The 23830-nt window shown below is 37.9% G+C and overlaps 1 protein-coding gene across 4 annotated transcripts in view; it reads left to right on the forward strand.

The window, feature by feature from the left end:
• rptor (regulatory associated protein of MTOR, complex 1) overlaps positions 1-23830 on the forward strand; it is a 181161-nt gene that overhangs the window by 31868 nt on the left and 125463 nt on the right. For all 4 annotated transcript variants that reach the window (XM_024289363.2, XM_024289362.2, XM_024289365.2 and 1 more), the window contains exon 5: positions 22420-22578. In XM_024289363.2, the coding sequence (XP_024145131.1) occupies positions 22420-22578 (159 nt within the window). The remainder of the gene's footprint in view (positions 1-22419; positions 22579-23830) is intronic.

Below are 23830 nucleotides of genomic sequence, written 5' to 3' on the forward strand. Positions count from 1 at the left end.
CTCTTTTTTTCCTCAATTTTTAAAAAATGAAAATGAATTTCTTCTGACACAGTTGGTGCTGCGTTCAGTGATGCAGCAGTTTCTCAAAGTCTCTTTTCAGTTTTAATATCCTGCTGTTCTGCCGCTTCATCCCAGAAGAAAACATTTCTGTTTTAGTTTTTTTTTACAAAGATCCCAACTCATTCTAGAAAGCTGGGTAAAGCAAATCAAGCTTTTTTCTGTATATTTTCTTTCTCATGTTGTAAAACTACATTACTCAAAACTATTTGCTGCCAAAAGTTAACTTTCTCTGGTGCACAAAATTCACACCTTTGCTAGTGACATTTGCTTCCAAGTGTGGTTGGAGTTCCTGTAATTTTTTTGGATTTCTTTTATCATTAATGGCAGGATATGCATTTACAGTCTGACAATGATGAGGTGTTTTAATTATCAGTAATACAAGCTCTCTGTGTTTCCTCTTTATTAGTATCTAAAACTATCTATTAGACCTTCTGTATAAGTGGCTTCCAATTATAATTCTTCTGATGTCCTCAGAGACACATTCAGCCTGACTTCTCTCACTAACAATCACCTCTAGAGTTGTTTGCCCCTAATTACTTCATAGTTAGTTGTGCTTCTTGTTTGATAAATAGTGGAACTCCTCTTCTCACCAGAGGCTAATGGCTCCTCTCTTCTTGCTTCATTAATGTTCTCCTTTCATCGTGGTCTTGTGTTTCCAGACAGTGGTGATATCCATGTCAACAATCTCACCAGCAGTGGCCTTTTAATGGCCTTATCCGATGGCCTCTTGTCTGCTTTGATTTCCTTTAATAGTTGTGGTTGTCCCTGAATAAAGAAACGTGCCGGTGATGAAACAGCTGGACCCTGTGCAAGCTGATGTGGAGTCAATCTCATTAAACATTCGCTGACAGCTATCAAAGAGCCATCTGGGAGACATTGAGTGAACGAACGTGTTGGCCTGTGTAGAGCTGACACTTGAAGCCTTAAAGATGGTTTATTTTCCTTTTTTGTTTAGACAATTTTTACAGACTGATTCCAAGAATACCTGTATAAGGTTTGTTTTTTCAGTGTTACTTTATTTGACTAAATCAAACAAGCTCCTTACAACTATTGAGGATGTCTATACAGTACTCTGGCAAATTTCAGTTAGATCTCCAGTTCTTTGCATGATAAAGAGGTAAAATCTGATAAATAACTATGGGATATTTAACTTTGAGTTGTGTTGACCCTTATGCTATCCTAGTCATGTTTACATTAAAAAACTGGGTCATCTGGACCCCACAAGTCAGCGCGCTGAACTTTTTTTTTTCAAAAATGTTTTTTTTTTTAATCTCCACTGGTGTCCATGGCAGACATAAAATCCTGCCCACCTTTGTCACGGGAAGGATCACACATCAATATAAGGGTGGGGTCTGTACTGTAGCCCAAAGCTCCTGCCGCGTGTGGGAGGAGCTTCCATCCAAAACTTTTCTCAAGCTCACCATGGAAGACGAGGATACTGAGAGATTGAATTTATTTTCTTTAGCTTGGTGCACGAAATTGCATATTAAGCATTTTTTCTCTGTTTTTGTGGATTTGGTCTCCAGACATGTACATGTAACCAGAAACTACATGTTTTTACATTTTTGTTTATGTTCAAAGATGCATGAGTGTTTATTTATGCTTCAAAGTACTTTATATATGTTTTCTCAAATATATGTTTTAAACTTTTTCATAAAGCACTTTTAGGCTTTTATCTTCTTTTTTACCCTACTAGAAACCATACACGTGGCCCCTTTTTGCTTGTGAATGTCCTGATGGATGCTATCTAGGTGGCAATTTTTCTTCTGGAAGGTTGAGAAAGTCATCTGTTCACGAAATTTTGATTTTGGCTTATGACAATTTGCATGATAAATACTGTTCTGTGTTTAGCCAACTGTAATGAAATTTACTTTTTTAGCTCCCTTGTGGTTGCCTGTTGTGCAACATATAAAGTTACTGAACCCTGGCCCTTTCAAAGAGGTGAAACAGGCAGGACGAACCAGCTTGACAGATTTGAAACATAGCCAGTAAAGTCCTTCAAGAGTTGGGAATGATCGCGTGTCCATCACACTCCTGTCTGCATAACCTTTTAATGGATATGTTTTAGTTTTTTTTTCAGCATTTTTCTTATCAAACGCAAACATGGCTCAGCACAACACTGATCCACAGTTACAATAATTCTTGCAGCAGTGCAGTACTAAACAAAATTCCTTCTTACAGGGTTTTAAAGATACCAGTTTGAAAATAAATAAATAAACAACATATATCTGACGCTGTTTAGTGCGGAGGCTGTGTTGAGACTGGTTAAAGTGGACATAAGGGGTCCATATGTTCATGAAATTATCCTTTGTGGAGTAGAGCAGACAGGTCTAGTATTCAAGGGGGAAAAGTTTCAGTAACGATTCCATGCCAGTTTTCTTTGTAGGGAGGTTTTTCATTCATCTGCAAAATGGAAAATGTTCTCGCATGCGGCATATGTCAGAATAACTAAGACAGAGATGGAGTTTAGTGTCCAAGTCGTCCCCAATATCTTTTCCATGTCCTCCAAAATGTCTCTCCAACATTACTACATTTTAGGACAGAACCAAACACAGTGAGAGTAAGTTCCAATTGCTAATTTATATCTTAAACAGATAAGTGATGTTAAAGGGTTCATACAGTATGATGACTTCTGTTAGGAGACATTTGCTTCATGTGAAAAACTGTACTGGCATGATTGCAAATAGATTTTTGTTTTAATAGTCATACCCAAGTCTGTTTGCCATTTCTCTGCTACATCTAATAGTCAATGAATTAGTCTGATTTGGAATGTTATCAAGACAAATCATTATTTTTAGAAGGAGGTTAAAATATTCGTTTTTGTATTTGATTTGGGTAGACACAAACATTTCTCAATGTTGTTGAGTTGCTGAAACTCCAGTCGTTATGGATGACATTTACTCTTGATTTTTGTCTCTTAAGACTCATATTTGTGCTGTAGATTATTTGTGCAATGTGTCTGTCTTTGTTGTGGATGGTTAGTCCAGTTATTGGCCCTGTATTTTTTTTTTAACTCAAGGTGTCTGACTGGATGCCAGATAATTCTGTTCATTCTTTGTCTGCTCACACTGAAAGAGTATTTTCTGTTCTAGAGACATGTCGTGGTATTTTAGCTGAATGGGTTGCAAAAAGACCCAGCTGAACATCCAGGAAGTTTCTAATAACTTGTCCAAACATGTCAGTTTGGAAAATCCTCTAAAAACCGAAAAGTCCTGCCGTGCTGAATGTGACAGAGCTTCTTTCTTCTACTCTGTCCCTGAGCTTCATTAGGGGAAAGAGAGTCGTTTCAGGATTAAAGGGGTTTGTAGTCTGCCACAGACTTTGAACAATTGATCATTACACAGCTCCTCTGCAGTCCTCTATTGTGCGTTTTTAAGGCCATGTCAACACTAAAACTTGACTCACTGCTGTGTCTTATTCTCTGAGGATAATCCTTCCAAAGGTCCAAAGCATCTAAAGGAAGAAAAATGAGCTGTCTTATTTAGGCGCTGAAAGTGTTAGGAGGCAGTTTTTTGTTGGAGAACAAAGTACAGTAAATGGTTTATCACAAACACAAAGCAGATGTAGGTTAGTGAAATTTAATAAGATTTTGTGTGTGCAGAAAGAAGACCTGCAAATAGACAATGAATGGGATTTAACACTTCAGTATTCATTTAAAAAATAATTCTTAGTTTTTGGGTGATTAGCTTCGCAGTAATTTCCTCCATAATCATTTCCATTTCTATATTAATTTTTTAAGGATTCTCCTTCAAATGCCAATTATTTACTATTTTTTATTCAACTGACTTTTAAAATAAAACTAACCCTAACCCATTCCCACAATGCACCGGCCCCTTCACCGGCCCCTTCTTGTAAAGCACTTTGTGTTATTCTTTTATATGAAAAGTGCTATATCAATAACATTTGATTTGATGTAATGGTGAAATAGGTGACTCCATATAATTTAAAGTAACGACTAATCGAATGCACAACAATTGTACGTTCCATTTTCAAAGAACCTTAACTGAACTGCAAGACTCGCCTGCACTCCTTTTAGGATACGGCCGGTCCTCTCATGGGCCCAAGCAACACAAAACCACACAACACCCGTACAGGTGAATGTGAGTGCAGCTTTAATGAAGAAAGAGTTCAAGAAAAGATGCTTACTTCTAAATGAGACTGTTTTTGCCTGAAGAGCTTTGGCCATCTCGGAAGATTGATCTAACACTTGATTAACTCTTAACAAGGCTGGCACTTGACACAGGACTTGTTTTCCTTTCTTTAGTGTGATGACCTTGACTTAAGCTTAAGTCACAGGAAGTCTTCCACTAGAAGACTTTTGTTTCACAGAGAAGCTGGGTCTCCTCCTGGCTGCTCATTAGGTTTCAGAGGAGTCTCTCCTTTTATGTTTTTGGTTGTGGTCTTTGACAATAATCCTGTGACCTCCGAGCCCTCTGTAAAAGGATTACTCCTTTCACCTTCACACTCTTGTTTCAAGATTTACTGAGTTTATTCACTGTCAGAGCAGCAGCTGTGTAATGCACATTTAAATTCTCTTCCTCATGCCAGATTAAAGAAAAAGAAAAGCTTCATGTCTTGTTACAGTAAGACATAAAACAAAAGAAATAGATGACTAATCTGTAAACTGTGAAACTGGAATTTTGCCTCCTGTCTTTCAAACTTTGCAGAACTTACAACACTCCCCTCTACTTATACAAGAAGTTTTAGAAGGCCGCCTTATCTTTCCTTTGATAAAATTACTTCCAAACAGTTGAGTCAAAAGATTTAAGGATTAAATTGTCTTGCAGTTTGGTAAAAATAGTTTTAGCATCATCATTGAGTTGTGAATAAATCTGTTGTTCAGTCAATGGTCCAGGCATACCAATGCTGATCATTGTGCAAATCATAAAGACTGAGATTCTACCCTCTATATTGGGAACACACCCATTACTTTCACGTCTTTTTGGATGATTGGTATGCTAGCTTTGTATTTTTTGAATTGCACTGTTTGTCATAAGCATTTACCTTGATTGACTGTCTCCACCAGCAGTTGAAGATGATCCTGCTTCAAATGTTCTAAACTACACTATTGAGTCGCATCATAATTAAAGATGAAAGGAACAAAGTGAATACATTTCACCTTCATTCAGCAACAGCTTTAATTTTTATTCCAATGTACATATTGGTGGGCTGCATGGTGGTGGAATGGTTTATGATGGCCCTTCCCACAACCAAATAAGTTGACTTCCGAGGTTGATGAGTGACTCTAAATTGTCTTCTATGCCATGTTCACAGTGGCCATATGTTGCTTGTTCAAGAATGAGCTTTTAGCGTTTAGCATATGGTGTTCACACTGGACTGTTGCTACCCGATACTAGTGCAGGGCTGCCACCTAAAGTTGGAAGAGGCTTCTTGCAAAAAGTCAAAGCGGTGCAAATTTTGCGAATCTTGCTCCAGGCTGTTTCTTTTACAGCTCTAATCCGATATTTGAAAGATATGGTGTCCGTGCACATAACACTATAATTAATTTCATTCTATTATCAATTTACAAAATTCAATTCAAGTGGACGCCATCCATTTGCCACTACTAAAGCAGAGTTCTTGATTGGTCAGAGTTTTACCTGGTCCAATGACTGTGTGTTTTGTACGTGGAGCCCAAAAATGGTCGTATAAACTTGTGTAGCAATGCGTGAATGTGAGAGTTTTGAATGCTGAAAACCAAAATGCGCATAGACGCATGGCTGCATAAACGTGTGCTGCCAAGCCCGGGGTGAACATAACATTCGAAGTGAGTCTGTCTTGCTCTGTCTGAAAATAAGTAGTTGCCGGTATAGGCTTCAGAAACCTTGTGACCCTTTACAGAACGAAGGACTAGTAAAAGATATAAATGTTTGTAATTTTAAATGTAATTTAATTTTATTAATATAGATTAGGGCTGTCAGATTTGTCGCGTTAAAAACGCATTAATCTGACATGTGCTTGACGCCGACAATTTTTTTGATGCATTAATCGCGGATTTTCTCATACGTGCCTTTCCACACCGCGCGCGGGCGTCCCCCCTCCAACTCACCGGCTGCTCTCACTCGATCACGGGCGGGTCTCCAACCTCCGAGCTGCGAGCTAAAACCGGCCGGCGCTAGGACCTGGAGAGCTCCTGCACCCTAACCCGGTCCGGTTCGCGTCCAGTACCACATCTGGTGGTACCGGCTCGCATCCGTCGCCACGTCCCGAGAGCTGCGGACCCCCGACGTTCCGAACAGCAAGCGCACCGGGGGACGTTTTAAATGTTCTGGAGGTTTAAGCGTGATCCAGCCCCAGCATAGCGGTCTGTCTGCCGGCATATTCATGGCGTGAGCTCCGCTGGACACGTCGCTGCATCGAGCTGCAGCCAGAGAACGCGGCGGCAGTAACAGACTGTCAAACTATCCACAGTGTATCCCGCTTTTCTCAGTCTTTAATGTTTTAAAAAACAAAAGTTCATTGGAAATGATAAATCTCTATTTCATTTATTACTGTAGTTCAGCAGAGGAGGAAAAGATTTGGTCCTGACAAAAAATGAACATGAAAGTGTTATGGAAATTTTATTTTTGATGTTTTTTTATTTTATTTTACTGAACGTTGATTGAAGTTTTGAATTTAAAATGCCCTTCACTTGCACTTGGGCTTTTGTTAGGCATTTTATGTTACAGCCTTTTATTGTTAAGAAAGTTTATCTCAATACAATGTTACAAAATAAAGTATTTCTGATGAAAACTATTAATTTTGTCATTCTTGTTTTCATAATTAATGTAGAACTGCTAATTTCCACGAAGTGTACATTTTTTTTCCTTAAAAAAAGGCCATATGGTAATTTGCGATTAATCGCAAGTTAACTGGAAATGCGATTTATCGCGATTAAAGATTTTAATCGCCTGACAGCTCTATTATAGATGAATATCACAAAACAATTGTCTCGTTGGGCTTCATACCGTTAATTGTACAAAAGCAGAAGGTCGGTCATAAAATTTGAATGAATGTCCCCCCGTGGGATTAATAAAGTATATTGATTGATTGATTGAAAAATATAAAGGATAGCTGATTGCTAATCTAAACAGACTGAACTAAACTGGTGATCCCTGTCCTTAGACCCTCCCCCTCGGTGACGAAAAATTCCCAAAAAAACGATTCAGAAAAAAAAAAAAGAAGAAACCTCTGGGATGCCCACATGAGTGAGGGATCCTCTCCCAGGACGGAAAGCGATTTACCAAAACTATTGAAGAAGAATTAGCTTATCTCACTCTACAACTATATGTTTAAACAGTTTTCATCCAGACAGAACTGGGGGACAGGTGGGGGTGAAGACCACAGCCACAATGAGCCGGAGGTGAGGTCCACGGCCAAGAACAGGTGCACAGGTGATCCACCTGAAATCTGAAATCTCGGAGTGGGAAAGAGGAACAACACATGAATTGTTCCAAAATTGAAACCAAACAGAAGCATAGATTGCTAAATAATGAAGAATAGATGAGAAGTAAGTGGGAATAGAGGACAGAACCCCAGTGCACCATCATTTCTTCAGCTTCTAACTTAATTTAAGCAATATGTTTGCCTATTTTTACAGCTGTTTTTCAAGAGGAATGTAGGCTAGTGTGGGATCAGATTTAGCATAAAAAATCTGTTGGGAAGTTCTTAATAAAAATAATCCCTCAAGTGGTTCTTGGTGTTGGAAGAAAATAATAATAAAAAAACGTTAAAAATACTTGACATGTAGCCAAAGGTGTTTTGATCTAATAAGTGCACATTGAAATATTACACCAAATGTTTATTAGAATGACCTCAGAAAAAGACGAATAGGAATTGAGGCATAGGACAGATTATGTGGTAGGTAACCCTTCCGCTCTCCTTAGCTTGTTTACATTAAAAGCGGGGTCATCTGGACACCACAAGACAGTGCGCTGAACTTTTTAAAATTTTTTATTTTTGAGTTTCTCTAACGTCGATGGCAGACATAAAATCCTGTTCCCCTTTGTCCACATTTGTCATGGACGGAATCAAATATCAATATGTGGTTGGAGTCATCTGGACCCCAAAGAGAGCAGAAGGGTTTTAATTAAATCCAATACCAGGAAGTGATGTTGACCTTCATTAAAAAAAAAAAACAAAAACACACATTTCTTTTTCTTTGTGGTTCTATTGTCCCCGTAATGACTTGGTTGTTCCGTCTTTGAATAGTCTTTGGAAATGAGAGTGGCTTTTGATTTAGTTGAGTGGTAACACAATAACCGGACGTTGCTGTCTAATGAGCTTCCCTTATCTAATATGGAGCTGCCCCGTCTTCCTGCTTTCTTCTCCTCCTTGTTAAATGGATTCTCTCATTCTATGCAGACTATCAGTTTTCCCTTTCGGCTCTTAGAGGTAGATTATTCTAACACGTTCAGTCCTACTATCCCATCATTTTATTTCTAAACCCAAAGTTCTGCGTTCACTGACATTTCTGTCTTAATTTCTCTCATTATTTTAACATTGTCCAAGTGTTTTACAAATGTAATTTTAAAAGACTCCATACAACTAGAGTTTTATACTCTTATATAACATCCCAGTTTGTGCTTTTGATCATCGGTAAGAGCGCTTAATGCTGTACCTGTACGGATTAGGATCAGATCCTCATGCATGACATATTTACATCCCAGAAGTAAGATAATGTTTGCCACCTCGTCTGAATTGTTTATTCAATCTGAAAGCTTATGTTTAAAGTGCTTTCAATGAATTCCCACAAATGTCTAGTAAAGCCGTATTGGATAAATACAGAGATACTTTCTTCATATTTTGTTACTTTTGGATAAAAAACTGAAATGTAGTCAGAAACACTCTCGGATCCTGTTTCCTCATTTTCCCAAAATAGCAGAGCACCAGTCCAGTTAAGCCTTGTGGATCTTCCTGCTTATCGCCATTACCTGCAATGCGATGCACTGTTTTATGCAACCATTAATCCTCTAAGAACATGGATGCTGCCATGACTCTTGTTAAAATGCAGCGGTTGGAACTGAAATGACGGATGGCAGGAGATATTTTTAGCGCCGAACCCCTTCCTGAGATTCTCAACAATTCTCACGGATGACTTCAAGTCTGTATACAGGTCATAGAGGAACTTTTTAAATAGATTTATAGTAAAAGTTCCTGAAAAGATCTTTCGTTCTGTGTTTATGTTGTTCAGCTTCAGTTTCCTTTTACTCGAAGGCTTTTGTTGTTTTGTCTTTTACATTTAGATTTAACCAACCATTTGGCTGTGAAATCTTTGTGTTTCTATTGAATTGAATACGGGACATATGGACTCCATCAAACTTGGAATAGAATGGCTGTTTCTCTATTCCAAGTGAATGAATAAATCAAGAAAAGTCTGTTTAATAAGTGAGTTGTTCTGCGGCCGGTTTTTTAAACCAAAACCATCTTTTTGTCCTTTCTGTATAAGTGGAACTTTTTGCAGGATAAAACACATTTTCCATGTTTTTTCAACCCATAAAGGTACCACTTTAGACATAGTTTGTGTTTCAAATGGATCAGCAACACAAAAGTCAGCTTTTATTGTGTAAAAGTGTGTGCATTTTCTTTGGACAACTTATCATTTTTAATGAGACAATGTAATTTAGCCCACAACCAAAAAAGCCTGTGAACAATTTCAGATAGAGAAGAGAAACTGGAGACCAAAAACTCATTAATGTAACCTGACCCAAATGACTCAATATTGCAATTTGAAATATGAAAGAGATCAATAATAAAATAAGTTTTTAAGCTTATTAGCGTTTTCATTGTTATTGAAAATAAGATTTTATATAGAGAGAAATCAATGCAAGTCTATTGGCAGCACTCTAAATTCTGAGGCTCTTTGTGTTTTCCAAGCAAAAAGCATTTTAATTTGTTTTCTGTGCACTTCTTGCGTTCAGGTTTGCAAACATCAAACGGAACAGAACTATCCGCTGCCTCACCTCTTCACATCTTTTGCTGCAGATGGAAAATGTTGCAGAGAAGAAAACGACAACATCCCATTTCTGCATTTATTGAATCTTCTTATGTAACTATAAATACATTTGGTTCAAATACAGAAAAATATAAAGTTTTGTCCTGGATCAAGTGCATAGATTTCCAGATGTTGGCCTCTGTTTAGATAGCAGTGCATTAAAATCTACCTTGTGCAGCAATACTAGAAGACCTGATCAGATCTTGGGATGCATGAAAGCTAATAAAAAACCAATAATCGCGAGGAAAATGCACAGAGGACAGTCAGGTCAATGCAGCCCCAGTTTCCATATAAAGCTATTGATCCAGGGGTAACATTAATTCCTGAATCTCCTCTGCACTCCTGCTCAGTTAATAATAGTCTATTAAGCAAAGGCAGACGCTTGCATGTGTTGGGTTTTATTATCTCGTGCATGTGTGTGGGTCGCTCCTCTGGGACTGGGATCAGACTCTCCAGCAGAGGCGTGACCGCCATCCTTTGCATCTGCTACTAGCAGCATATTTTCTGTGATTATTTCTGAAGCGGAGTGGATTAATTATACCTGTGTTTGTGTGTCATCGCCGTTGATTCCGCTTCTCTCCCCTCTTTAAAATTAACCCCGATACCCAGATCCTTCTGCATTTCATCGGGAGACATGACACTGATTTACATTTCCATATTCAGTGAGAAGTTATTTATGCAGCTCATTCCAACATGTTTATGTGATTTATTAAGAAAATTATGATACTTCATTTCAAAAACTGCTCATTTATTTAAATAAGAGAACAATTAAAAAAATTAAACTTTCTAACATTTTAAGTAGGGCTGTGATTTGGCAACAGTCTGACAAAACTTTGTGTATCAAGAGTATGACTTTGAAGAACTTTATCTGAGTACTAGTACACCTTTTAGATGAACAACATTGTATACAATCTATTTTATGTAATCATCAGAGCATGAAGCACGGCAATTGTATTTCACACTTTTACCGGAGCAAATTCCAAGTTCTTTGTATTGAAAAATTGTTCAATATTTTTTCACACTGATAATTTTCAGTCTTAAGAAAACAAAGTTTAAACGTTCCGCAGCCAATAAGGTTCTATAAGTATGATTAAGAAAATGAAGTACTGTACATTTTCAACACTGCTTGAATGTACTTTATGAAATAGAAAGCAGTAAGCTGCTGAATTAAATGTTTAATTATTAATAATCAATTAAAAATGGTTTCAGCAGAATTTAAATCTATACCAGTGTTGCCAAATAAAATATTGCAATATTTTCATTTTTTTCCTACATCCCTCATTTTAATTAGTAATGCCCAACACTGAATTAAATAGTTTTCAAAAGTGATTTATAATATTCATTTAAAAGTGACCAATTACAAAATGGTCACTTGCATTTTTCATGATGCAGTTTCCAGTATTCAGTGAGAGATTGAGATTTTTTTTTTGTTTGAGAACACAAAAAAGTATGGAGTGATTTTTGTGCCACCATGTTGCAGTTTTGAGATCAACATTTTCTAAATTGCAAACAAAATGTGAATTGTTGAGGAAAAAAAATATAATTTGCAAATAAAAATATTTAATATTTGCTTTCAAAAACGTTTTTGTGCACAGACGTTTTTTGATGCGTAGTGCTTCATCTCGCTTTTGTCCTATCTTTGATCCCTCAGTAAGGGCTTTGTCAATAACACAGTACACCGTGTATTTTTATTGTCTCCTACTTCTGCACAGGCTCAGTTAGTCAATTTTTTTTCTTTTTGTGGTATAAAAAATATTAAAGGAATTTAGTTATCTGTAAAGTTGACAGAAACTGTCTTTTTGAAGTTTAGTTTTTGCACCGTGTTTAGATATGTAAATATAAATGTGTGTGTTTGAAGATTCTGTTTTCTTATAAACACAAATGTTCTTAAGATAAAATAAGTAAATATTTTTAATCTCTTTCGTGTTTTAATGACTGACCGGCAGCTTCTTGCTCGGCTTCCTGATCAATACTAATACCCTCTGTTCTGCCGTAGTTTCTTTTAGACTTTTGCTGGGAGATGCGATTCGTGACAAACGATATGCAGACAATGGAAATGACTTAACGCTTTTCACTGCAACATTTTACAGTCTGACATTTTATCTATTCACTGGATGTTTTCATAACTCACTCCTGTAACTTCTTTCATTAGTCATTTCCGTGATGAACTTTGTTTTTCACACCTACTATAAACTGCCTTTGGTAAAGGTCCTGATAATGAAAAGGTTTCAATAAAATTTAAATTAGACTTTTAATCGATGCCATACCAGAAGCACCAACGCACACACACAGTCACAGCAGCTGACTGAGTGGAAATCAGCGGCGCTCCCTGAGCTGCGACTCCACGTTAATGGTTTGTGGCACTCTTGCTCGGTCCAATCCCTCCTCAATCACCAAGCCGTGCGACTCTCCCTGCAGGAGGCTGGAAATAAGGGGAAGCAGTTGATTAGATCAGAGGAGAGCTGTGTAATGGGCGTCCGGCAGCTGGGGACGAGGGTAACTGCTCAGAAGCATTTGTAAAACCACAGGTTACTAAAGCGTCCAGCAGGACTTTAAGGCAGGACGACGCGTCTAATGTTTTCCTTTTATTCAAACTTGTGCATTACTAGGGTTCTAGAATGGTTTAGGAAAGAATCTTAAAGATTCTTCCTGGAAAAAAAATATCCTGTAGACATAGTTTAATCAACAAGCAAAAGACATAACAAAATAGTCGGTGAAGATTCTCATTTATCCAGGTGATGTCTTGAAGTTTAGTCATAGCATCTGGACCTATAATCTTCATTCTTGAATTGTTTCACCGCTTCTGTAAGTAGCTTCATGAGTCTTCATATTTCACTAAATGAAAATGAGATTCATAAACTTCAAAAGTTGCTTTAACCTTTAAAAATAGCAGAGATTCTTTTAATAGTTTTGATCAAAAATTCCCTAACAAAAAAAAAAAAGCAAAGGCCGAATCAAAAACCATTCCCTTAATCTACGGCTTCTCCCGACCTCTACATCTAGCCCTCCAAGCAAATATTTAGAAAAAATAGTGTCTTCAAATCGTGACCTTACAACCACTCAAAGATGTCATAGTCGTTGGCCATTTACCGCTGCCAATGATCAGAAAATACAGGATAGACTGGATAACACTTAGGACAGCCAGCCTTGAGTCACCAAAAAAACACATTTGGACACCAGTACAGCTCCAAATTCCTTTACAATTGAAGCATTAGAGAGGAGCTGTAGGGGTAGGGAATGGATTTCGAGTCGGCCTAAGAAAACCAAGTGAGCATTTATCCTAATTTTCCTTTAATGAAGGGAAACTAAGATTGGTGGATTAGTGCGAGTGGATCATTAATAGATCCTTTATAAGATAATTCTGTTCTTTCTTAATCATTTCCACATTTAGGATATGAACATTTTATTAGAAAAGAGGACACCCACGAGCACATTTACATTTTTGACACTTATTTTGAATACATATGTTTGTTTATCACACAAACAAACAAGCAAACACATAAACTAAGAAATGACAAAGTTTCCAGACTGCACCTGAACTCAACATTTACAGACTGAGATGGACTTATGGAAAAAACAAGCAAGAAAAGTCGATAGTTTACTTTCCGGAAGAAGCGGCTCCATTGATTTTGTAGCTCACGCTTCACACGCAGATGAAGATGGCAGAGGGAGGATGATGGTTTCAAAGATGTGAAGTAGTTTTCATCGCTGTGTGCTTGAAAACTGGATTTGAAATGATTACACCCGCCCAAACGTGCAGCCAACAGCGTTTAGTGTTTTTAGACCTTCTGTCAGTTACATAAGCCGTGCCACTTAGTCATCTGCAGCAGGACCATTCACACTCCTGCTGCTCTCTTCCAGCACCAAACTCTTCTCAAACACAGAACTAACTTTAATACCGTCGTACCTTCACTTACGACAAGTTTGAACACATTATTTGAGGGTAAAATTAATTTTACTTCTGAAATATAACCGTCACCTTTAAAGGCAATCTTTAAAAATATCTTGGGATAAATTTAGTAATGCAAGCATATGGGAAAGGTACTGTACTGTAGTCTGACAGGAGGTGTGTGCTGGCAGGATGAAAGGGTGACGTGTTATCGCTCTCTCTGCTCCATAAGACCTGCTGTGAACTGAGTCAGCCCGGAGACGCACACTGGCCCCGGCAGCAAAATGACCACCAGGGAAAAAGGCCATCGCCACAGTTTATCCAAACTAGGCTGTCCTTCTCAAGTCGTGGTTTGGATTTCTAAAAGGCCCTTTTCCTGTCTTTGTTTAAAAAAAAATAGAAAACTTCTTCACTCACTTTTTCCTGCAATTAAAAAAAAGACAGTTACTGGGATTCATAAAGAAAAACACTTGTAAAGAATGTCTCCTGTGACTCTGGACAATATCAGTTTCTGTCCTGTGTGTTTTGCCCAGAATAAACTGCGATTTGTTCACTGTCATCATTGACGTCATTTTGTCGACTTAAACTCCCAAGCGTGTGTCTGAGATCAAACGCATCCTGTACAGTAAAGGCAAGGCAGGTCTATCGGTGCTTCACAAGCAGCTCTGGTCAGTGGGTTCCAGAATAAGTACATATAGATTTTTAGAAGAAAAAAAAATAACTAGAACAAAGGGAAAAAAAACCTACTTATGAAACTTAAAGAGATCATAAAGATGATATTTGAGATATTTTCCCCTAAGTTTCTAAAGATGAGTCGGACTCATCAGACTGTATATTAACAAATAAACCAACACAAGATTGAGTCTACAGTCGATAGTTGGACCTGACATTTTACCAGCCTTTTGGATCAAAAAGTACACAAAGTCGTCATGGAAGTTTGGTTTATGGTGTGTGCTCAACTAAAAGAAACCATTTTTTTCCCTCACACCCTCCAACAGCTTCCCTGTCTGCCGTTGTTTTGTGTTTAACAGCTGGTATGTTGGAGTGCAGCTGGTTGTTGAAGGACAAAGATTGACTTTTCTCATTTCCCCTTTGACAGCGATCAGTCATTCAAGTTAACATGTCACGCAGCTCCTCTTATTAAAGCACTTTACCCATATGTGGCTTTACAGTGATCAATTGAATCCTTATGAAATCAATGATCTCATATTTGACGTCTACTTCTTAAGAGTTAACAGGATTCTGTGGTGGGTTATATAATGTAGCATAGAGTTTTCCTTGAGAAAAACTCACTGAAAAAGGTAATAATTACTCTTGATTTATTGATTTTTCTGTAAAATGCATATAAAGTTTATCAACTCTTCAGGGAATCCCTCATAGAAATGATGCTAAGTTGTGCATTCATATATAGGCTTATGTAACCTTTACACCACAGATGTTGCACTTAAAAATCACCTTGAGTCTCTGACAGCGAGCCTCGTCCTGTCCCTTAAAGCTTTACAATCTACCGTTTAATTGCATTCTGAATGCTTACGGTTCTTCAAAAAGGTCGCTGGCTCCCAGGTAGCGACAAGATGATAAATGGCGTCTAAGGCGGCGCTGAACACGCTGTTAAAAAGGGTTTGTTTCTCATGGCCTTGATGCAAATAATGGAGGAGTTCTTCGGTGTTGGTGTAAGGTTGGAAAAAAAACGAGCCTCTGTACTTTTCTCACAGGAATGCTGTCCCAGTGCCAGAAAACTGCATGAGGAGAACACTTTGTCAGCTCGAGGAAATTATGTAAAACAAGAATTTTGAGTACGGGTCAAATTTAAACACAAAACATCATTCATATATGCACTTTTCTAATATTTTTGAGTTTATTTTTGTATTGATATTTATTTATTGCCCTTTTGTGTTTCTTTTTTGGCTCGAAGATTTTGTAAAGTTGATGTTACTGATCGCTGTTTTAAAGTAGAAAAGTTGCATTACCTGCGATAATGCTAGGGTGAATGCTTTTTGCTGAAAGTAGTGACTGAAGCTGCTGCAGCTTTTTGCTGAAAATTGTGACACAATGTACTTTATTTGCTGAAGGGTTTTGCTGAAAATTCAAAAGCCATTTGCAAAATGTAAAATTTGCTAAAAGACTGGAAATTTGTTATGAAATAGCGCAGAAATTTCTGAAAAATTTGTTGTGAAATTGCTTAAAAGTTTTCTTAAAGCCTTTTGCTAAAATAGAAGCTAGTGTCTTAGTTAGCCTATAAAAACCTCATAAATTAGCCAAAATCATTAGCATGGTGCTAAAATATTAGCTAAAGAAGAAGAAGAAGAAGAATCTTTATTTTTATAGCACTTTTCACAGAACGGATCACAAAGTGCTTAACATAAGAACATACAATCAGAAGACACAGGGAAATAAAACCAATAATCAGTAATAAAACAACTAAAGCACAGTAAAATACAGTAAAACATAATAAATCAAGGGCTAAGATCAACTAAAAGCTCTCCTGAATAAAAATGTCTTGACCTGGGATTTAAAACACTCAACGGAGTCGATCTGGCGCAACGGCAGTGGGAGGGAGTTCCAGAGACGAGGAGCAACAGCTTGGAAGGAGATGTCCCCTCTCGTCTTAAAGTGGGTTTTAGGGATAGTTAAAAGATTCTGACTGGAAGACCTCAAGGATCGGGCCGAAGAGTACGGGGTTAAAAGGTCACAGATGTACGTCGGGGCTTGACCGTGCGAGCTAAACTCTAAATTAGCATTAAATAACCTCAGTAGAAGTCAAATTAGCCAAAAAAAACCTAGCACATTGCTTAAATGGTAGCTAAACTACAAAATAGCCTAATGTTATCCTGTTGCTAAAATAGAAGCTAAACTCTAAATTAGCCTAAAAAACCCCCAGTAGATAACAAATTAGAGAAAAATGTTAGCATGTTGCTAAATGTCTTTAAAAGATGAAAACATAGCCCATGAACATATTTAAAGGCTTGTTGCTAATTTACTCAAAATTGTGAAATTTGAAGAGTTTCTCATTTATTTCCTTTGGGGCATATTTTACTCAATATTTCAAAATCTGTAAGGTTTATGACTACCAAAGAACAAGCAGTAATGTCCTGAGCAAGCTAAACGTTTTGATACTAAGATTGCTGAAATCGCTGAAAGTGTGATCGAGTTTTTACGTGCTGAAAAACGTACAGAAAGGAGCAGGAGAATCACTATAGATGTGACCTATGAAGTAGAAACTGAACTCTCCCACAGCCTGTGAATGCAGCATGTATGTAAACGGGAGGATTTTCGTTGATAGAACTGAATATCTACTGGTTTTATACATTCTCTTCACCTTTAGTTGTTTTTTTTCTAATTCACTTTTAATTTTGTAAATTTTTTGACACATTTCTTCTGTTTTCTTGTGTTTGATTGACTATTGCATATTCCTCACACATGTTACAATTACTTTAATCTTGTTTTTATGGGTTTTATTGGTCTAATAGGAATATTTTGATGGTTAAAACAAAGAATGATTAAACATAACAATAAGAATCAGAAATGTTTTGCTGCTTTTCCCACCTGCATGGTTCATATTTGTCTCCATCCTCATTGAGTTAATTGCTTCCTCCTGAATGAGACCTTTTCTCACACTCAGATAGGAACCCTGCTTTCAGACACTTAGATCCATCATTCACTAACACTGTAATTCCCCTCAGACATCACTTGATATCATGGAGATGAGGACTCAGACGCTTTTATCTGATCACACACAAATTGAATCAGTCTGCCAGCTCATCCATGATGCTGCGAACTCCTCCACGTCCAGGAAGATGAAATCTTGGCTTCTTTGAACAAGGCCTGCTCAGTTTGGCCACTGCGTGAAATGTGATGTGACAAACAAGTGAGCAAGTGTTGGTCATTTACTTTTTTCCCCCCTTGAAAGTCAAAAATCTGATTATGTAATTAGAGAAATGGCATCCAGCATCTTTCGGCGCATCTACCGTCTCAGATGTAGTTTTTCTGCGCAGTTAACCCGCTATCAGCAACGAATAAAATAATTTCAGTTTTGATGTCAAACAATTCCACAAGGAAGCAGGACAAACACAATTGTGCTTAGCATCTTACCATCATCATTCTGACTATAGTGTCTGTCTTAATTAAGGAGCAACTTTCCCCTTAGTTATACTCTATAAAACACGTGTCAAAGTCAAGGCCCGGGGGCCGAATCCGGCCCATTGGGTAATTTTATTTTATTGTTATTTATGACCCGATGTTATCTTGCTCTTATTTCTAACTTGTATAATTTTCCCCCCATCAGAAGCCAGGTTAGGCTCCGGCACCCTCGCGACCCCAAAAGGGACAAAGCGGACAAGAAAATGAATGAATATAATTTTGAGAAAATATATTTTTAGGGAGAGTAAATTATTGAAAGTTATTTAATGTTAAAGTTGATTTATTCTGAAATTATATTCCTACCTTTTTAATATTAATGGTAATAATAAAAAGTTATAGTTTTAAAGTTTTAAAAATTAATATTCTGTTAGCTTTTTGGGCTATTTTGGCATTTAGTAATATTTCAGCTACATGCTAGCTGTTCTGGTTATTTAGGCTTTTGTCAATTTTTAGGCTATTTTGAAGTTTACTTATTTTTTCAGCTACATGGTAGCTGTTTTGGCTAACCTGAGTTTTTGTTGTTTTTTTTTAGGCTAATTGGGCATTTAGCTAACATTTTAGCTGGCATTTCAGCTGTTAGCTTCAGTGTTTTCAGCTATCAGCTTCAGCATCTTCAGCTATCAGCAGTAGCATCTTCACCAGTCAAATTCAGCTTACAGCATTCACACTAGCATTATCACAGGTAATGCTATATATCTAATTTATAATTATGTTAAAAAGTTACAGTTTTAAAGTTTTTAGTATTTTGTTTTAGAGTGTTCAATAAATATTTATCCTGTTCGGCTTGTTGACCTAAGGTGTGTTGAGTGATTTAGTTTGATATCCCTGCTATAAGCTAAGTCTGAATGTATTCTCAAATCTGACGACACACTCCTTAGGTTTTGTCTGATTGAATCGTATTTCTGTTGGGAAAAGTCGGCACTAGTTTGCCACTGTCGGCATGAACGGTTGGCACAGAAATCTGGACGTTTGTGAAGGCACAAAGACGTCACAGTTGGTGAATTTTGAAGCTAATTCAAGAGGTGACCGTCCATCTTAAACTAATTATCAACCCAGATCCAAACATGTGTTGATATCACCAGGAAGACAAAAAGGAGAGAAGACGAGTGGTTTCTGTGAAATCCAAAAATATTTTAGTGAGCCATGAAGGAATCAGCAGAAGTTTGGCTGAATATGCCGAATATGTTTCAACAGAAACGTTCCGTCTTCACCAGGTGGTCGAGTCTGCATAAAAACAGCTGAATGTCACTGAGGTAGAGTCACCTGTCAAGCTTTGACAGGTGACTCCGCCCCCTACTGTCCTCCTTCTGCTGGAGGATGCGGAGGCGGAGTAACCTGTCAAAGTTTGACGGGTGTCTCCGCCTCAATGACAATCAGCTGTTTTTATGCGCGTCACACTCGACCACCTGGTGAGGACGGAATGTTTCTGTTGAAACATGTCAGGTATGTTTAAATATATCGTGTCTGATAACAGAAGAACCAAGAAGTTATTATTACTATAGACACTATGAACTTTATCGCATTGATTTGTATTTCGTGGTATATATTGTTTTACTTATTGAGTTTACACCAAGAGTTTTTAGAATACAAATGCACTCAAGAAATTAAACGAAACTTTAGTTGGACCCTGTTGTTTGTACAATCATTAACTGTATAATAGAACTGGACTGAGTGCCCCCTCCCACCTCGAACTCACTCCTGAATGGTGACAGTAGTTACCATAGAAACAGTGACTGAGACCAATCACTCTCGCAGAAAAAAAATGTCAACCGAGTTGGCTTCATTTCACTGGAGTGAGGCATTTTCTTTGAGTGACGTCACACCTGCTCAGTCCAGTTCTCTAGATACAGTTAATGGTTTCAACATTTATATATTAAATTTCAAAACAGAATATGTTAAAAATAAAAAAAAGACCGCAAATCTACAGAACAGTTCATTTTAGTCCCCCCCAAAACCGCATTAGATACCAAAATAGGAGGTGAGTACCATTGTCTGCATCTGAGAACCAGAGTGAGTCAGTGTGACATCACACATAAAAAGGAGGTGCTTCCAATTACAACCAAATACAGTGAATTCAGTCGCTATTTTTCGCAATCTAAACGCTGCCATGTTGAAGCGTGTTGGTGAGCAGCGATTGGTCCGAGTCAGTCTGAGTCAACGTTTCTATGGCAACCCTCCTCGCCTATCGGGAGTAAGCTTGTTTGAAGTCCACACCCCTCACACCTTACAGTCAGCTGCACCAAACCTGTTAGCATTGTGAACGTTCAACATGAGACCACATGCTTTTATGGAGGAATCTAATTGGCCAGTTTATAACTTGAAGAGGAAAACTAAAGAAAAAACTTAGGAAAACAGAACAATAATAAGATTCTGGCTCCTTTCTCCTTTACAAGACCTTTTCAAACAAATCAAACAGCTTTATTAACCACGGAGAAATAAAACACTCCAGTAATGTTACCCTGCTGCTCCAAGAGTCCTGCACGGTGCAATTTCATGAAAGGCAGGGCAGTAAAAATGACAAATGTTTGTAGCATTTACAGCGTCGGACAGTGGAAACACCAAAAAATGTTTCACATTGTGCTTTGGGGCCTAATAAATTACTGAAGCCGTCAAAGTACAGAAATCATGAAACAATTCCTCGATTCTCTTTTTCTCTCAGAAACTCAATAAGATCAGCACAGCAGTGTGTTTTCAAATTGTAAACAACAAAAAAAGGAAACTTCTGACATTTTTAAACTATGTACGAACAACTCCATAGAGAGACAGAAATTTTGGACATAGTAAAATTAGATTTGAAACATCCTAGATGTATCCCTGGGACTCTTCTGTATGCCTGAGGTTAGGATCATTAGCGTTTTTGCTCACGGCGGAGGTCATCTTTTCAAGGGTATGGGTGTTTTAAACAGCTCTGGCATTTGTGTTGAGCTGTCAGCTCCTGTAGGGACATTTTGGAGGTTGGTGAACTTCTTTTCAACGCTCTTGCGAGTTACTATCACAAGAAGTTTTCCAAGATAAGGGCTTGTCAAAACGGCTTTGGACAGGAGGCAGGCTGTTTGGTGAAAGGCGTGTTAGTTATGCAACAGAAGGGCCTCGGTGAGTGTGATTATGATTCAGACTGATCGAATCGGCTGCATTTCGGTTGCATAACTAGCTGACACCTCCGTGTCCCTTTCTCTCGTGCACACGTGCAGTGTATTTAATAAAACTAAGACGAATAAACAGTGTTTACGTAACTTGAAAAGCTGCGAGCTGGTACACAGGTTGCAGCTTCACCTGAAGGATGCTCCGTAAATCCAATAGAGCTGTGATGTATGAGAGGAAGTGAACAAGTGGCAGAGAAAAGCAGCTGACAGCAGCTTGTCCCTGTCATCACTTTGTGGTTTTGTTGTTGGAATGTTCTGCTGGATTTGGGGCAGGCTGCTGTTCCAAAGTATCAGAACGGTAAACCGTAGTACAAGAAGTTTAAGAATCGGTGCTACAGTTGTGTATTTTCTTTCGCTGTTTGTTTGAACTGTTGAATCTGAAACTCACTTTTTAGTCCTTAGAATATTACTACCTTAATAATGATTGGTATAAGTTTGTTTGCTTTGTGGAACTGAAAATTATTGATCCCCAAAGTTGGTAAACCTCTTTGAAAAAACCAACCTCCTCTTCTTCCTCTGAGTCCGTGTAAAACGGGATTATTTTAAGATCTTTAGTCATCTCTGAGTCAGATTGTTATTTGTGGGATGATATTCTCAAAAGTGAACATCCTTCAAACATGAAAGAAAGAGATGTGTTTTGAGAGGGAAGGTTTAGATGATTAGTTTTTTGTTGATGTAATTTCCAAAACATCCAAGTTCAGTTAATCCAAAAGGTTACAATGAAAAAAGATGGATTTTTATGTTTGGCTTTGGAAGTTAATTAATTTTTTCAGACAAGTAGTTTGTTTTTCTGGTTAAAACTTTTTATTTTTGTACTTCTGAGGCATATTACGCTGAGTTTCATCTTATTTGTTTAGGTGAAATGGTGTTTTTAACATGTTGTGGTATTTTCCTCATGATGGATGGCATCTATAAAGAAAATTAGGCTCAAAATTGTCTTTCTTCAAATTGTGAATCAGGAACGGATGGGTGATGGGAAGTGGAGCTGGGCTTGTTCTGTGCGTACATTCCAGACCACAACTCGGTGGCAAATTTCTAAAAAGCTTCTGCCACTCTGCAGAAACTATGTCCTTAAAAAATGACGGTTTTCTTGGTTTTGGCTAGAAATGGAGTAAACATTAAAAAAAACACCACTGGGAACACTTTTAAAATGGATCAAAAGATGATTGAAGTGGGACTTTAACACTTCTTCATGTCTTGCTCTCTGGTTTCAGGCGCGTTACAAACAGAGTCTGGACCCCACGGTGGACGAAGTGAAGAAACTCTGCACGTCACTCAGACGTAACGCCAAAGAGGAGCGAGTCCTCTTCCACTACAACGGCCACGGGGTGCCACGACCAACCGTCAACGGCGAAATCTGGGTTTTTAACAAGGTAGGGCACACAGGAAACTGTTTTAATTCCTCAGCAGCATCGACAAATGAGCTGAATGACAGAATCACCAGTGACTGTGGAACACACACGATAATATACTAATATTCCCATATTCGAAGCAAACAGAACATGATATGACAGGAAAACTCACTTATACATACTTGCAATCAGAGCTTTCAACTATTAAAAAACTGTAAAAAAAATAGTTATTGTTGACTTGCTAGTTACTTGAATCTTCATGGACCATGTATGGAGACCTGTATTGAATCAAGTGAGAGAGAAACACAACCTTATATTTATATCAATCTGCATTGTGAAGATAATGGGGTCATCTGTCATTGACTGTGTACTCCAAAGAAGCTCAGAGGTATTTAAACTGGAACATTTTTGTAGCTACAGCAAACGTAAACACATTATTTAGAACTAAACTCTTTTCTCTGGAACAGCCAGTGCCTGTAGACACAATCGTTGTTAAGAAAAGGAAGTCTGACCCTTTCAATTCACCCATCCATACAACACTTCCTTCCCTCTGTTACTTCCTTGCAGAGGTGTGAAGAAAGTGTAAGCCGTTCAATTCACACCGAAACAGGAAGTGTAACGAACCGGAGCTAGAAAAGATCCAACACCTTCAGAACGTCTAGAAAGATCGCTGATTAACATGCTTTGTGTTTTCACTTCTGATCAAGACATTGCAGAGAAGAAGTTTGACTGAATTTTTTTCTACATCTAAAAAGAAAACTTGTGAATTAACAGTTTAAAAAAAACACCTGTGGAGCTGAACTAGACGAACTGTTAAATAAAGTATGAGGTTAGTACAGACACCACTCTGATTCACCTGTCAATCACACTGTTCTATTCTGGGAAATAAAAGTTAAAGCAATTTGGTGTAAATGAGCTTTTATTTGGTCCGAAAATATACTTAAATATACTTTTAAATTTGCAGGAACTACCACCATGCAAACAGGTTCATTATGAAGCACGTTCAGCTAGAGAAATTCTATCAGATCTAAGGCTCTCTATAGGCCGAGGTTGAGGGTTTGAGTCCACGATTGTGTCATTTGGTGTTCAAAACTGTATTCTAAAGCACTGTGAGAATTATTACTCTATTACTCTATATAATTAAGGCTTTAATTATTTGTCACACACCTGGATTTGTGAACATTTTCCCTGCATTTGACCCACCCCCTGGGGCAGCGATGAGCTACAGACACAGCTGTGCTCAGGAGCCATTTGGTGGTTTGACTCTCCATTC

Source organism: Oryzias melastigma, linkage group LG1 (genome assembly GCF_002922805.2).
Source record: "Oryzias melastigma strain HK-1 linkage group LG1, ASM292280v2, whole genome shotgun sequence".
NCBI lineage: Eukaryota > Metazoa > Chordata > Actinopteri > Beloniformes > Adrianichthyidae > Oryzias > Oryzias melastigma.